Source organism: Chelonoidis abingdonii, chromosome 1 (assembly GCF_003597395.2).
Source record: "Chelonoidis abingdonii isolate Lonesome George chromosome 1, CheloAbing_2.0, whole genome shotgun sequence".
In the NCBI taxonomy this organism is placed as follows: domain Eukaryota; kingdom Metazoa; phylum Chordata; order Testudines; family Testudinidae; genus Chelonoidis; species Chelonoidis abingdonii.
In genome coordinates, this window is record NC_133769.1 from 143,760,212 (window position 1) to 143,774,201 (window position 13,990).

General features: G+C 45.6%; 1 protein-coding gene and 1 long non-coding RNA gene across 2 annotated transcripts in view; both read left to right on the plus strand.

Annotated features, from left to right (window-relative positions):
• Positions 1-3,969, plus strand: part of LOC142046136 (uncharacterized) — a 21,759-nt gene extending 17,790 nt beyond the window's left edge. Inside the window, exon 3 of the long non-coding RNA XR_012655073.1 lies at positions 3,881-3,969. This is a non-coding gene — a long non-coding RNA (uncharacterized LOC142046136). The remainder of the gene's footprint in view (positions 1-3,880) is intronic.
• Positions 3,970-6,141: 2,172 nt separating this feature from the next.
• On the plus strand, positions 6,142-11,738 carry LOC116823837 (C->U-editing enzyme APOBEC-1-like). Its single transcript, XM_032778709.1, has 5 exons — positions 6,142-6,163; positions 8,308-8,338; positions 8,785-9,185; positions 10,745-10,866; positions 11,571-11,738. Exons 1-5 carry the CDS (start codon positions 6,142-6,144, stop codon positions 11,736-11,738), a joined length of 744 nt encoding a protein of 247 aa, XP_032634600.1.
• Positions 11,739-13,990: the final 2,252 nt, after the last annotated feature.

Here is a 13,990-nt window from a genome sequence, read left to right on the forward strand (position 1 = left end):
GTACTCTCAGGTTAGCCCAGAGAGGAAAGTCTGGGTGGGAGAGAAAGGGGGAAGGGAAGTGGGTTATTTCCCTTTGTGGTAAGACTCAGGGCTTCTGAGTCTTGGGGTTCCCCAGGGAAGGGTTTGGGGAGACCAGAGGGAGCCAAAACCCTGGAATTTTTGGCTGGTGGTAGCAAGATCAAATCTGAGCTGGTAATTAAGCTTAGAGGGGTTCATGCAGGCACCCAGATTTCTGGATGCTAAGGTCCAGATTTGGGAATTATGCTTATGATAGCAGCCTCTAGCTAGACTCCTAATGGAATCAAAATTAGCTCTGCTATTCAATGAGAGGACAGGACAGAGAGGACAGCGCAATTGGTGTGCCAGGCCCAGGGGAGGGAGCATACCATCAGATATACATACCTATCCCCAATCTCTCTCTCAACTCACTGGGTTTTGGAACCCATGTCCCTTGTCTAGCGAGTGCTACTTAGTTGATGGTGAGACTCTCTGTCATAAAACAGTCTCATAGTCCTTCATTCACATAATCAGGGTAACAACACTTTATTCCTCGTACCCCAATAACTGAGAAACTGGGGATCCCACAGCTGTCAAAGTGACCATTTTGGGCTGCCGTGGGCTCATGCTAGGCGGAGTGGAAGTGCCTATGCAAACAAGATCAGCCCCCTAAGTTCTTTTCCACACTTGCCATAATTCACCACCAGATGTTAGGGTAGAGCTCATCCTGACTCTGCTTACACATGTAAACATTCACTGCTCAACCTCCAAAAACTCAGGGAACCACTGTGGATAACTTAATAAATATTGGGTGAAATCCTGGTCCAATGGAAGTCAAGGGCCAAGTTCTCCCATTGACTTTGATGCAGTCTAGAATTTCACACATTGTAAATCTATTGCTGCTGTTGGTAACATAAACATTTGTTAAGTAGAAACACTGGGCAAAATCCTTTATCAAGGTCTTTATCAAGTCAATGGTAATTTTGCCTGACTAAGGACTGAGTGAAGGCCTCAAGATCTGGCTGAGTTTTGTTGTGAATGATCAAGGACAAACTCCAGTCAGGTTATTCACATGAACAAAGGTCACAGGATTCAGCTGCATATGTTTTACAGAGTGATGATGACAATGATGAAGATCAAAACTTTTGATTTGTGTTTCTGAAGTGTTCACAACAATACTGAGAATGTAGAGTTTACGGAAAGGTCATGGATTTCCCCACTTTATTGACTACATTTCATAAAAGGGACAAGACCTGGTAAGATCAGGCAGTTTAAATATACGTTTCAATGGATTAATTAAGTATATCATGTATATTGCACCACTCTGCTATCCCACTGATATGTTGTAGAGGGTTGTCAGGGTTCTTTCTTCAGGGACCCCGCATGGTAAAGACCCCTAAGCCTTATGTTACCAGTTGGTCAAAATAAAACTCCCAAAGACCAAAATTCCACCTTGTCTTGAAGAAACAGTAATTGCTGCACCACCAAAAGAGTGATGTGGAAAAAAGAATCAGGGAAAGGACCACATTGGAGTCCTATTCCCCCAAGGCCCTAGCTACCCCCCTTTCCTGGGGAAGGCTTGAGAAAGTATGCCCAACCAATTGGTACAGGAAACCCAGACCCTTGGATCTTAAGAACAATGAAAAATCAATCAGGTTCTTAAAAGAAGAATTTATTTAAAAAAAGATAAAAGAATCACCTCTGTAAAATCAGGATGGAAGATAACTTTACAGGGTAACAAAAAGATTCAAAACACAGAGGATTTCCCCTCCAGGCAAAACTTTAAAGTTACAAAAACTGGGATAAACCTCCCTCATAGCACAGGGAAAATTCACAAGCTAAAACAAAAGATACTCTAACGCATTTCCTTGCTATTACTTACTATTTATGTAACATTAGATGTATTATTTCAGTGGGAGCTGGATTACTTGCTTGGTCTATCCCTTTGTCTCTGGGGAGAACACACACAGAGCACAAAACAAAGCCTTTGCACCCCCCCCCCCATTTGAAAGTATCTTCTTTCCCCATTGGTCCTTCTGGTCAGGTTCCAACCAGGTTATTTGAGCTTCTTAACCCTTTACAGGTAAGGAGTGATTTTATGCTACCCTTAACTGTATATTTACAACAAGGGTGATACCCACAGAGAATATTTATTTTGTCTAGATGAAGAGATGCCTTTCTAATCACTGAATTGTGCATTTTTTGTCAATCGGATGCTCCTCTACAAGACTTTCTGAAGGAGTTTCAAGAGAACACTGGTTAAAATGTAACCACAGTAGCTTTTTAATTTCCTTTTAGACAAGAAACACTATAAACAGCAGTTTACCTGCATTAGGAGTCTGTTCAGATTTTTCCTCTTCTTTCTATGATTTTGTGTTCAGTATACTTTTGGCTGGCTGAATTCTGCTCTATTCCATATCAGTATTGAAGCAGTACTTATCACTGTAATATCTGTCATGAATATAATTCTTCAGAATTACCTGTGGGTGATATAAACATCAAGTATTAGACAAGAGCCTTTTTCTAGCCCTTATCAGAATAATGTAACTGTGTCCCCCGCCCCAAGATTGTTCACAGGAAGTGCTCAGAGTTTGGCCTGAATATAGGCCATCAGGTCTCAAAAACCCAAATTGCTAATTCTAGGTGAATGTGAATTCCATGAAGAGAAATGCCATATCAGTTGTCTAAACTGATCAGTTAATCTAACATACCATTTTTGGTTCAATAATCTCACCTTGCTTTTCAATTAGCTGAGACTTGCTAATACCTGGTATTAAATTATGTATTAGATCAATCGCTGCAGAATATATAGTATGAAAGTCATTGGACAGCTTTAAAAAAGAGTTAATACACACACATACACATATCTCTCACACACACGTTATACATTATGTGTGTATGTATAGATATATGTATATATAGAGAAACATATTTTTGGTATTTTCTGGGGAAAAGATATGGGACACACACACACACATACACATTTATGCCTTCCCTAGACAACTCTAAAGACTAAGTAAGAACTTCAGGTCCTTGGCCCCAAGTGTCCGGCTAACAAGCAAGTGTGAATAATAAATGACCATAACTCAATTCTCCTCCTCCACAAACAATCTATTCTCCTCCATGGAGTGTAAATTGGGACTATGAGGTTTTGCCTTCAGTGGGGCTACTCACATGCTTAATGTCAAGCACGTGCTTAAGTGTTTTTCAGAGTCAGGGGGCTAAGAAAATGGGAAATCAACACAGGTGCCAATATTTCCAAAAATGGGCACCTAAAGTGAGGTTCTGAGATCGTTATTTAGGACTTGAAGGCAACTTAGTTTAGGCACCTCTTTTTGAAAATCTTGGTCACTTCATGTCATTCTCAGTGCAGTACAAGTCCACTTGGGTGCATATGAGTTTTTAAGTAAGAAATTCGGAACACATCTGTTGAAAATATGTCTCAGATAAAAGTGCAAAATATGGGGCCGTATCGTGCTTGGAGACAGCTAGGAGTTTTGCCTGCCTTGAAATCACCCCTGTTTCTGTTTCCCAAGCTGAGTTATAATGCACAGTAAGCCCTATGATTGCAGGTGACCACTGATCTGCCTTACAATCTCACAGGGCTTTGAGGCACTACGGTGACCAGATGTCCTGATTTTATAGGGATAGTCCTGATTTGGGGGGCTTTTTCTTATATAAGTACCTATTACTCCCCACCCCCTGTCCCAATTTTTTACACTTGCTATCTGGTCACCCTATGAGGGACACTTCCTGCTGGAAGGAGTTAAGAGAGATTTCCTGTGAAAGACACTTAATTTTAAACCTCTGATTGATGCTAAAGATAAAACAACTGGTTTTTGGCCTTTCATTTTTAATACCCAGCTTTCTCTTTTCCCACCAGGGTCTTCCTTCATTGTTAGCAAGACATGCACACCGCTGAGTATCAGCAGCACACCTTCAATCTCCTCTTGTGAGACAACTAGTGCCAAATGCTTTTGCAAGAGTACTGTGCAGCAGCCAATGACTGGCAGCCTTTACATACTTACCAGCCCCACACCCACATCTATTGACCTACTAGCCTGAAGCACCAGCCAATCATTGCCAGACAGCAGGGCTGCAAAAGGAGCCACTCAGAAGCAGCCAGCAAGAAGTTCTGAAAAAGCAGCCAATAAGTATTCAACAGGACCTTGGGTCTCCATACGCAACACACTGGGGTTGGGGGATTGAGTCTCCTCACCAGCCCTGCATGCCCTTTGAGTAGGGGGCAGGGGCTGGAGCCGATCCCTTTGTACCTGCAGTTGGAGATGTCTCTGTGCCTTCCACCTTGGTGATCAGGAAAATCCAACAGTATATATGTTTGCAGTGTTGTTGCAGCCATGTTGGTCCCAGGATATGACTGAGACGAGGTAATCTCTTTTATTGGACCAATTTATGTTGGTAGAATGAACAAACTTTCAGGCTACACAGAGCTCTGTGAGCTGAAGAAGAGCTCTGTGTAGCTCAAAAGCTCATCTCTCTCACCAACAGAAGTTGGGTTCAGTAAAAGAGATTACCTCACCTACCTTGTCTCAATCATATCTATTGCACCTTGAGAAACTACCATTATCAAGTCAAATCAATGAACTGTTTGCATCAGGAGTTCTCAAGCAGATCATTTTTATATGGATTTGTATTTCACAGAGGATTTTTCCTGCTATTTTATTACTGAAGTTTATTTGTCTATCACTGGATTTCTTGGTTTTATTTTCTGTATTATTTCTGACCATTAAGAAACACAAAATGTTCCCGCAGAGGAAGCGTGGCCGTTAGTGCTTATATTTTACCGACGGGTTAATGTGTCGTTTGCTTCCATCCCAATTGAATCCTGTCCCATGTAGGCCTGCAAGAGGCACTACAGCAAGCAGTGTAAGAACCGTAAAGACCTCAGTGCTACTGCAGTCTCATGCTTTCCCAGGAGGAGGCACAGACGGGAATGGTGCAGGAATAGAGGCAGTGGGCAGCTCCTAGCTCCCTGCTCCCAGCCTCTCTCAACAGGAAGGGAAGGTATAGGAGTGCTGGCTGTTGTGGGAGCATCCAGTTATTCCACTCCCAGCCTCTTGCTGTCGGCAATGGGAAAGGACTGCTGACTGAGAGTCGATGGGAGCACCAACCTACGTGATTCCCAGCCATTCTGGGCAGTGGGCACTGTCTGGCACTGCCACTGCGTAACATGGAAAAATCACTTATTCCTCTGGGTCTGCAAATAGCAATAGCAGGAAGTACAAAGCTTTGGCTGAAAAATGAGGGGGGGGTGGTTTCTAGTGGCTAGTCCTTTCTCCCCTCCTCTGCCCCAGTGATTTATGGTTGTGGCATTCCTGGGGCTGTGTGGGAGAGGGAGCCACACCAAGCTCTCTAAGCTGCAGACCGAGGTCTATAATGTATCATCATATGTTGAGCAAATGACCCTGGAAACCAGCAAAGTCCCAGGCAGAAGGGGAGGGCAGATGCAGCACCCAGAGCTGGGGAGCTCTGGAATGTCTGGAGCCAGCGAATGACCGATTTAGAAAGGGTGGGAGAGACTCCCCTCCTCGCCAAATAAATCACTGCTCTCCCTGTCAGGGAGTAAAGCCTCCCTACCGCTTTGCTGGAGGAATTCTCCCCAGTGCACAGGCCATAAAGGCCCCAAGGCCAGATGGCAGGTGCCCTTTGTGTGGCCACAGCATCCTCTGTGTTCAGGAGGGAAGGTGGGTGCTTGTGAATGGATCTGGTCCCAGGCTGCCTTCACTGGGAAGGGGGCATAGAAAGAGAACAGACTGGCAAATACCTTTGTGCCTGTATAAAGAAAGTCTTCTGTGTCTCTGCCCTGTCCTTCATCACTTGGGAAAACGCCCCTCCCTCCAGGACAGCCAAAGAGGTTAGAAATGGGGAAGACTTCTCAGGTCACTCATCCATTCCCTTTCCTCACTCCTTCTCGTGCTCCTCCCACTAGCCCCCAGTCCCTCCAGTGCTAGGGCAAGATTGTTCTCTGCAGTCTAATCTCCAGGGCGTTGAGTGGTTACTATCCCTTCGCTCTGAGCAATGCCAGCTCTCATGAACAGGAACTAAAAGAGATAAAGTGTCTCAGTTAAGAGAGAAAAAGACCATCCCACAGAACAGGAGGCTAGAAGAAAGGGAGAGGAAGCCATGACTTCTTCCACAGAGACTGGTATGTGTGTAGGTGAAAGAGAGAACGTGTGTGTGTGTCTCTCTCTCTATGTGTACCCGAGTTGTGTGATTGTTTGAGGTGAATGATTGTGTAGATGTGTGCATGTTGTATATTTACATGTATTTGTGAGCACTTGTGATCATGCAGGGATGTGTAGGAATGGATGTTTGGCTGTGGGGTTCTTTGTATAATGCATATGTTTTTATCAGTGTGTATTTTTATCTCTGTGTATATGTTTCTGGGTGCAGGGGCGTATGTGTCAGTGCTTGCATGTCAAGGTATAGAATGTGTGGTAATATTGTCCCTAGAGGATGCAAGTTATTGAAAATACAAGTCTCAAGGGGAGGGTGGCAGAGTGGCTGACTCAGGGGAACTGAGATTGGAATAGTGCTGAGATCATCTCTGAGGTATGAAATACAAGCCAGCCCCAGGTAGTAGCAGGGGGTGGCAGGGTTACCAGCTGATCCAAGAGTCAAGGAATGGGATAGGAGACCTATCTGGAGCACTGGGCCTGAGCCAGCACCAGGTGAGGAAGACTGGATGGCCCAGGTATTGGGGGCTGGGATAAGGAGCCTTTCATTCCTAGGGCATTGCTTCTGATGCAGACCCAGGCTGGTATAACCATGTCGTGGCTACGTGGCAGCCAGTGTTGAATGAAAAGTATTTATTTTTGTATTCCTGTAAGACTGTGAACATAGTTCTATGTCTGTGAATTAGCCGGTCCAGATCCTAGCAGTCATGTACCCACAGCACTGGGAGCACTGCTATTAAGTATCCCTCTTGCAAGTAGGGTGGGGAAAACTAACGTTGCTCTGGGACAAAAAGGGTTAAAATCTGACACACCAAGAACTTTCCTAAACTCCCTTTGAACGTTATCTAAACCCCTTGCAAAGGCGCCAAGATGTTTTCTCCCAGGCCTGGGAACCAAGGTCACTAAGTCTATATTTTCATTCTTTCAGCTATTGCCTTCAAGGTTCCTATGAACCAAACTAGCTTCACAAGAGCAGGATGGCAGCTTCATTCCGGGAGCTCAAGGGTGCATGAGAGGTTCTGGAGAAAGGGACTCAAAGAAAAATCACAGACAGGAGAGAATGAGAGCACAGGGAGGTGCTCTCAGTCAGTAATCTGGGGCAATTTGGCAGGATCTAACATCACAAAGAACAAACATTTTCCTAATGTTTTCCAGGCTGAGCCCTTCCAAAATGTTTCACAAGCTGATGCAAAGGGCCTGATTCTCCTCTTATACCACTCTAAATGAAGAGAGTTGCACTGATGTACAAATTGTGTCAGAGGAGAACCTCTCAGGTAGAGCATGTCCACTGTTTAGCAGAGCACAGCAACACCACACAGCTGACTGCGAGTGAAGAAATATCTAGTAGCCAGCTGAAACTAAAGGCAGAATTGTTAGGAGGCAAAGTGCAGTAACACAAATGAAAATGTACCCAGGACACCAGGGTTAATACTCCTACCCCTACAAATAGTATCAAGGGATTCTAACCACACCATCCTTGGTTTTATATCTCATCTAGAGACATCCCCAGCACCACACTAAGGTTACAGGGTAGTGGTGACTCAGAGGAGAAAGCATCCCCTACTGAGCCACGTACCCCACTGCTGATTCTGAGAGAAGAGGACCCCTGCAAAGTCCCCTACTGAACCAGCCACCCCACTCCCTACAGCACAGCGCCCCCTAGTGCTATGCTGGGTCAGTGCTGACTCAGAGAGAAGAGCACCCTCTACTGAGCCACGTACCCCACTGCTGATTCTGAGAGAAGAGCACCCCAGCAAAGTCACTGCTTCCTGATATATTAAAACCATCTGTGGTAGTCTCTCATTCAATTTTCAACCCAGTTAAACTCCTTATCCAGGCATAAGGTGCATATAACCCCAGGTGGCACTGTGCATAACACCCCTGAGGTAAGGCTAACAATACATGGCAGAAAGGTGGTGCAATTAGGAAGGAGCAGGGTCACCTTTTTCTGGACTTCCACTGTAAGGAATAGGTGGATGTGAATGGTCGCTGATTTGCTAAGATGCTGTCCTGGATCCCTGGGGTGAGAACTGGGATCCCAAAAATCACCTCCACCCCCAACCCACCCTGTATTTGTACCAGCTCATAGGTGACGCTCTGTTCTCTCTTCCAGTAGATCATCCATCCAGAAGTGCTAGCCACAGGTAAGAATGACAGCTCTAGTCTGGTACGTGACTAGTGTCACAGAGAATTTCAGGGTGTGTGTGGGGGGGATTTTCTTCCCCTTAAACTTCTGCTATCTCAAAAGCATCTTGCTATTTTCCTTTCCTTTCTCCTCTCTTTGTCCTTTTCATAACCATCTAGGTCCTGGTGCAGTACGCTGCAGCCATGCAGAATTCTCGCCTTCCTTTACAATAAAAGCTGCAGCTCAGACTGAACCCCTGATCCCAGAAGTCCCAGGTATCATATATCCCAGGGGTCATTAGAGACAGGACCTGGGGACACACAGTCATACAGGCAGCTTATCTGACAGCAAAGAGGCGGTACTAAGACCATACTAACTGTCCCTCTCCCATCCTCACCCCCTGTCTCTGTCTCTTTTGCTACGTGGGAGTCATTAAAGATGCCAGTGATGGAATGTGGGTTTCAGGTGGAAGATCCAGCCAAAGGAATTTAGGGCGATCTTTGACCCCAGCGCATTTCCCAAGGTGACCTACTTACTCTATGAAATTAAGTGGGGCAGCAGCACGAAGTTCTGGAGGAAGTGGTGCCCGAACACCCCCACCCAGCATGCCGAAATCAACTGCCTGGAAAATGACTTCAAGGCGATACACCATGGGCCTTCAGTGCGCTGCTCCATCATCTGGTTTCTGTCCTGGAGTCCCTGTGGGCTGTGTTGCAGACTGATCATTCACTTCCTACGGGCCCATCCCAAAGTGACCCTGCAAATCTACATAGGGCGGCTCTTCAGGCACAGAGATGAACGGAACCGGCAAGGCCTCAGGGACCTGGTGAGCAGTGGAGTGAACGTTTACATCATGAGCCTCCCAGGTAACACTTCCCAAGGTTACAGGTGGCTCAGTTCTGGACACTGGGGAATGGGCCATGAAGCCTTTCACTTCTAGGCCACTGGTGCCAGTTAAGTCCCAGGCTTAGAGTGAAAGTCATTCTGGTTTGATGGCCATGTGAAATGAGCTGGTGCGGATCAATCCACAATCAGACACTGCCATATTGGCCAAACATTGATTCATTTCTAGGGAAATGTGGTGGGGGTGGAGATCAATGAGTTGGTTCAAATATTTCCACATGCTATTCCCTGCAGAGAGAGTGGAGTTTTAACAACTTTTCTTACCCCCTGCTTTTTCTTTGCCTCCCCACATCTCCCCCTCCTGGTTCTGCCTGTTCCCTTCCTAGAGGATGGGGAAGCTCTTGGAGAGAACTATTCCCCCCATAAGGCTACCTGGAGTCAGATAGATCCCCAGCCATTACACGTACAAGAGTCACCCTTGTGAGGCATAGTCTTAGGGTACAATGCTGTAGGCTATATCATTTATGTCTCAAACCAACCCCATTAGGAACTCGGTGGCAGCTCCACACTGTCCAAGTTTCAGGAAGTCTTTGCTATATAGGCGTCCCTTCCACCTTTGAGCATGTGATCATGTCTTTATGTTGTGGTTCTTAGTGCCATTTTCTCCTCTCTGGTTCACTGTGTCCTGAGCAATAATGAGGCCATCCCCTTCAGCCTGAGATTGGAGCTGCATGCAGGGCAGGCATCTTCAGGTGGAAGTGTAATGCCAACAAACCATGGTCATCGGCAGGCGGGATTGAACCTGGAGCCTAGTGCACAAGCTAGCTGTTAGCTAAGGCTGTGGAGCAGACTCATTTAACTCTCTCTCTAAGTGGTCTTGGTGCCAGTAGATGGGACAGAACACCGCATCCAGGAGCTGTGTGGGTGACGCCAGCAGTTCAAGTGTCACCTCTATCAAGGCCAGGGCTGGCTCTAACTGTTTTGCTGCCCCAAGCAAAAAAGAAGAGCACTGCTCGGCCACACCCTCCCGCTGCGAGCGCCATGCCACCAAAACCCCGACCCCCGAGTGCCATGCTGCCTGAAACCCCGCCCCCTCAGAGCACTGTGGTGTGCCAAGGCCCCTCCCTCCTCCGAGTGCCGCACCTCCCCAAGCCCCCGTACCCTCTCCGAGCGCTGTGCCAGCCCCCACTGCCCAGAGCACCACGCCACCTGAAGCCCTGCCCCCTCAGAGCGCTGCGCCAAGGCCATGCCCCCCAAGCGCTGTGCTGTGCCCCCGCCCCCCCTCCGAGCACTGCACTGACCCAACTCCCCACCCTCCTCCAAGAACCGTGCCAGCCCCCACCCCCCCCCAGTGGCAAGCTGCCAAAACAAAAAAAAGCAAAATAAAACAAACAAATCCGAGCTCCACCCTGCCCCAAGGTGTCGCCACAAGCATGTGCTTGGTTGGCTGGTGCCTGGAGCCAGCCCTGATCAAGGCTTCTCCTCCCTTGCCTTGATCAAACTCAGGGCAGGTGATGATTGGTGTATCAGTCCCTTTGTTGTGTCCTTCACCGTGTGACTAGTAATCTTGTAATTCACTCAGCTTACGACTACTGTTGGAGAACATTTGTCGACCACCGAGTCAGAGAAGATGATATTTACTGGCCCTGCTACTTCACTCCATGGATGATATTCTATATGCTTGAATTCCAGTGTATCCTGCAGGTTGGTAGGTGCTTAATGCTGGGGTGGGGAGAGAATTGATCCAGACTTATATGTAGGTAAAAGGAGATGGTCCTGTGGTGGAAGCATAGAACTGGTAATCAAGAGACCAGAGCTCTCTTCCTGGCTCGTCAGAGAGGGAATCAAATTCAGCCATGGAGTAAATGGGCAGAACTCCACTGAAGTGAGGTTCATAGAATCATAGATCACTAGGGTTGGAAAGGACCTCAAGAGATTATCTAAGTCCAGGCTCCTGCTCAAAGCAGAACTAATCTCCAAATGGCCCCCTCAAGGATTGAACTCATAACTCTGGGTTTAGCAGGCCAATGCACAAACCACTGAGCTATCCCTCCCCCCAGATTAGACCAGGAGGGTGGGATTTAACCTTAGGAGGACTATGTCCTATCACTAGGAGATTTCATGTCTCTCCATCGACATCTCCTCTGGCTCTGATGACCCATTTTCATGGCTCAGCTCTAATACATGGAGAGTGCCATCTGGGTTCATAGTGCCACTGAGTATTTTGTGGATTTCCTTTCAAATTTCTTCTCAGTAACACTGTTGAAAAGTGGCCAGTGATTGCAGCTCAAGGGAGAGGTTCTTTATTGTTTCCATTTCCCTTGAAAAGCCCAAGTGACCCTATCATGATGCCATTGGCCAGTTAGCTTCCAAAGTTCTTTTAATATCATTTTCTCTGTTTGTACCAGGGTCTACCTCCTTGTTTACAGATCTGGCTGAAGAATTACACTGGCTCACCTGTTTTCCAACTCGTTTTACAAGAATCTCATAGAAAAATACTCTGGCAAAGTCTCCACACAGCAAACAGTTACCAGCAGCGACTGATTTTCAGGCCTAGGCCATCAGCTGAGCACTAGTACTCATCAATGTATTTTTCTGGACCACCAGTCAGTCACAAGCAGTGACCTGCGCTCAAGCCTAGACACAAGTCAATCAACAGCCTACTCCAACATACTATCCTGGAGCACCAACCATTGTTCAAGCCCGAACCATCAATCAGGCAAGGGGTTGGCCCAGTCTTGTACTTTGGTGTGTAGCTATGATTGGATGCTTGTATACAGGTAGTTATTATTATTTTTTTTAATATCTCCAGTGCAAGTGAAGACTGCGATTGTAGCAAAGGTAGGCATGCCTGTGTTATCTCTAAACTGATGAGAACAGGTAACAGTAGTAGTGTAGACGTGGTGACGTGGCCTTCAGAGCAGGGTAGCAACCAGAGTACATACACAGGCTCCCTGGAGGATTAGTACTCTGGCTGCTAGCCCATGCTGAAGCCCGTGCCATGACATCTACACTACTGTTACCTGTACTCCACTAGATTAAAGCTTACATGGATATGTTTTACCATGGTACAATCACATCTTCACTTGCAGTGTAGACATTCCAAAAAGTAACCACCTGTCTACAAGCATCCAGTTACAGCTACACACCCAGATACAAAACGTGGCCATCAACCAATCAACAGAATGACCAGCATCATAATTATACTGACCTGGACCATGGTCCAGTCTCATGAATAGATGACCCTAATGTCTCCAATTCAATTAACTGAAATGAGCTAGATTCTCTTTTCGTCTACATTGGTGTAAATCCTAAGTAACTACACTGAATTCACTAGCATTACTCTAGATATGTACCAATGCAAACAAGATCACGGGAGGAGGAAGAGGTGTGTATTTCCTAAGGAGCAATCCTTGTACTAGGTACATTTAGGGAAGAGTGCTTTAGTAAATTACCTTACTATAGATACAGCTCAGGTATGCCTAGTCCTTTATCAATGATCCATAATTAGCAATGATTTCAAACTGGAGATGCAAAGAGGAGATTTTAAAGTGAGTGCATTTGTGAATTGGAGTAACAGCCTCAGTTTTATACCCTGCAGAACTGCAAGTGGCTTTGGATGACATCTAGATATTAGTCTTTTAGACTATGATGAGTTCTTAGCCCTCATCTACACTAGACATTCAGCCATGCCAGGGAACTGGCTACATGCTCAGTTGACCCCTGAACCAATCACAATCATTGCTCCAATTTATGGGGAAGGCCATAACTTTCATAACCAGGTTACAACTCAGACACAGTTAACTTCCCCTCTGTAGTAGGACCCAGAAGCGCAGTTCTGCATACGCAAACTTGAGTAACTGTTGAAGCCAATGGGACGGTCCATCTGAGTGTATTTATTCACATGGTAAGTGGTTGGAAAGCTGGGCCAAATGTTAAGGGGCAACCAGGTTAGGGGCAATGGTGTTGCAGACAAAGTCCCCAGGAGTGTTGTAGTTGTAATGTAGGCAGGGCCTTATCAGACCAGATCTTCACTTGCCAGAGATCAAGGAGGTGAAGAGCATATGACTAATGGTGATAAGAATGACACGTTCTGAAAACATATTTCTCAGAGCTTTGAATGTGTGTTTTTCATTGTTTAGCTGTAATTTGGTTCATATTGCTTCAATATGATCCCTAACGATATTCCACAATTGTGATAAATGAAGGGAGGGGACTCCCTTTTATGGACCCAGCCAGCCAAAGTTAACTGTAAAATCCCTCTTGGTAGCTGTTCTCTATTTGCTTTACCTGAAAAGTGTTAAAAAGTCTGACTGAATGCATAGGTAAAAGGAAATGAGTGGACGTCTGGCCAAAAGAGCCAATGGGAAGGCTAGAACTTTTTAAAATTGAAAGATTCCCTTTGGTCAGTCTGTGTTGTTCTCCCAGAGAACAGGGACAGGGCTGAAACTATGCTGTAAAAAGCTTTAAGACAGATATGAAAAATCATCAGATCATACCTAGAAACTACTTATTGAAAACCCCAGATATGTAAGTAGATCAGGAAATGTCCAGGAAGACATGATTGGGTTTATTTCTTTTATTTCTTTATGGCTTGTGGACTCCTCTGTACTAACCCCCAAATGCTTTTGTTTTACTTGTAACCATTAAGCTGGACCTCAAGAAAACCATTCTTGATGCTTAATTATTATATTTGCTCTTTTTAAATATAGCAATAGCCTAAGTTCCAGATGTATTTTCTTTTATTGTTTTTAATAAAATTTACCTTTTTTAAGAACAGGATTGGGTTTTTGTGTCCTAAGAGGTTTGTGTGCACGTTCTTTAATTA

Bases quoted from the DNA above. Each gene is read 5' to 3' on its own strand.
- LOC116823837 (XM_032778709.1), top strand. From the start codon at position 6,142: ATGACTTCTTCCACAGAGACTG. The intron at 9,186-10,744 runs GTAACACTTCCC...TAATTCACTCAG, and splicing joins TTACATCATGAGCCTCCCAG to CTTACGACTACTGTTGGAGA. The intron at 10,867-11,570 runs GTTGGTAGGTGC...TGTTTGTACCAG, and splicing joins AATTCCAGTGTATCCTGCAG to GGTCTACCTCCTTGTTTACA.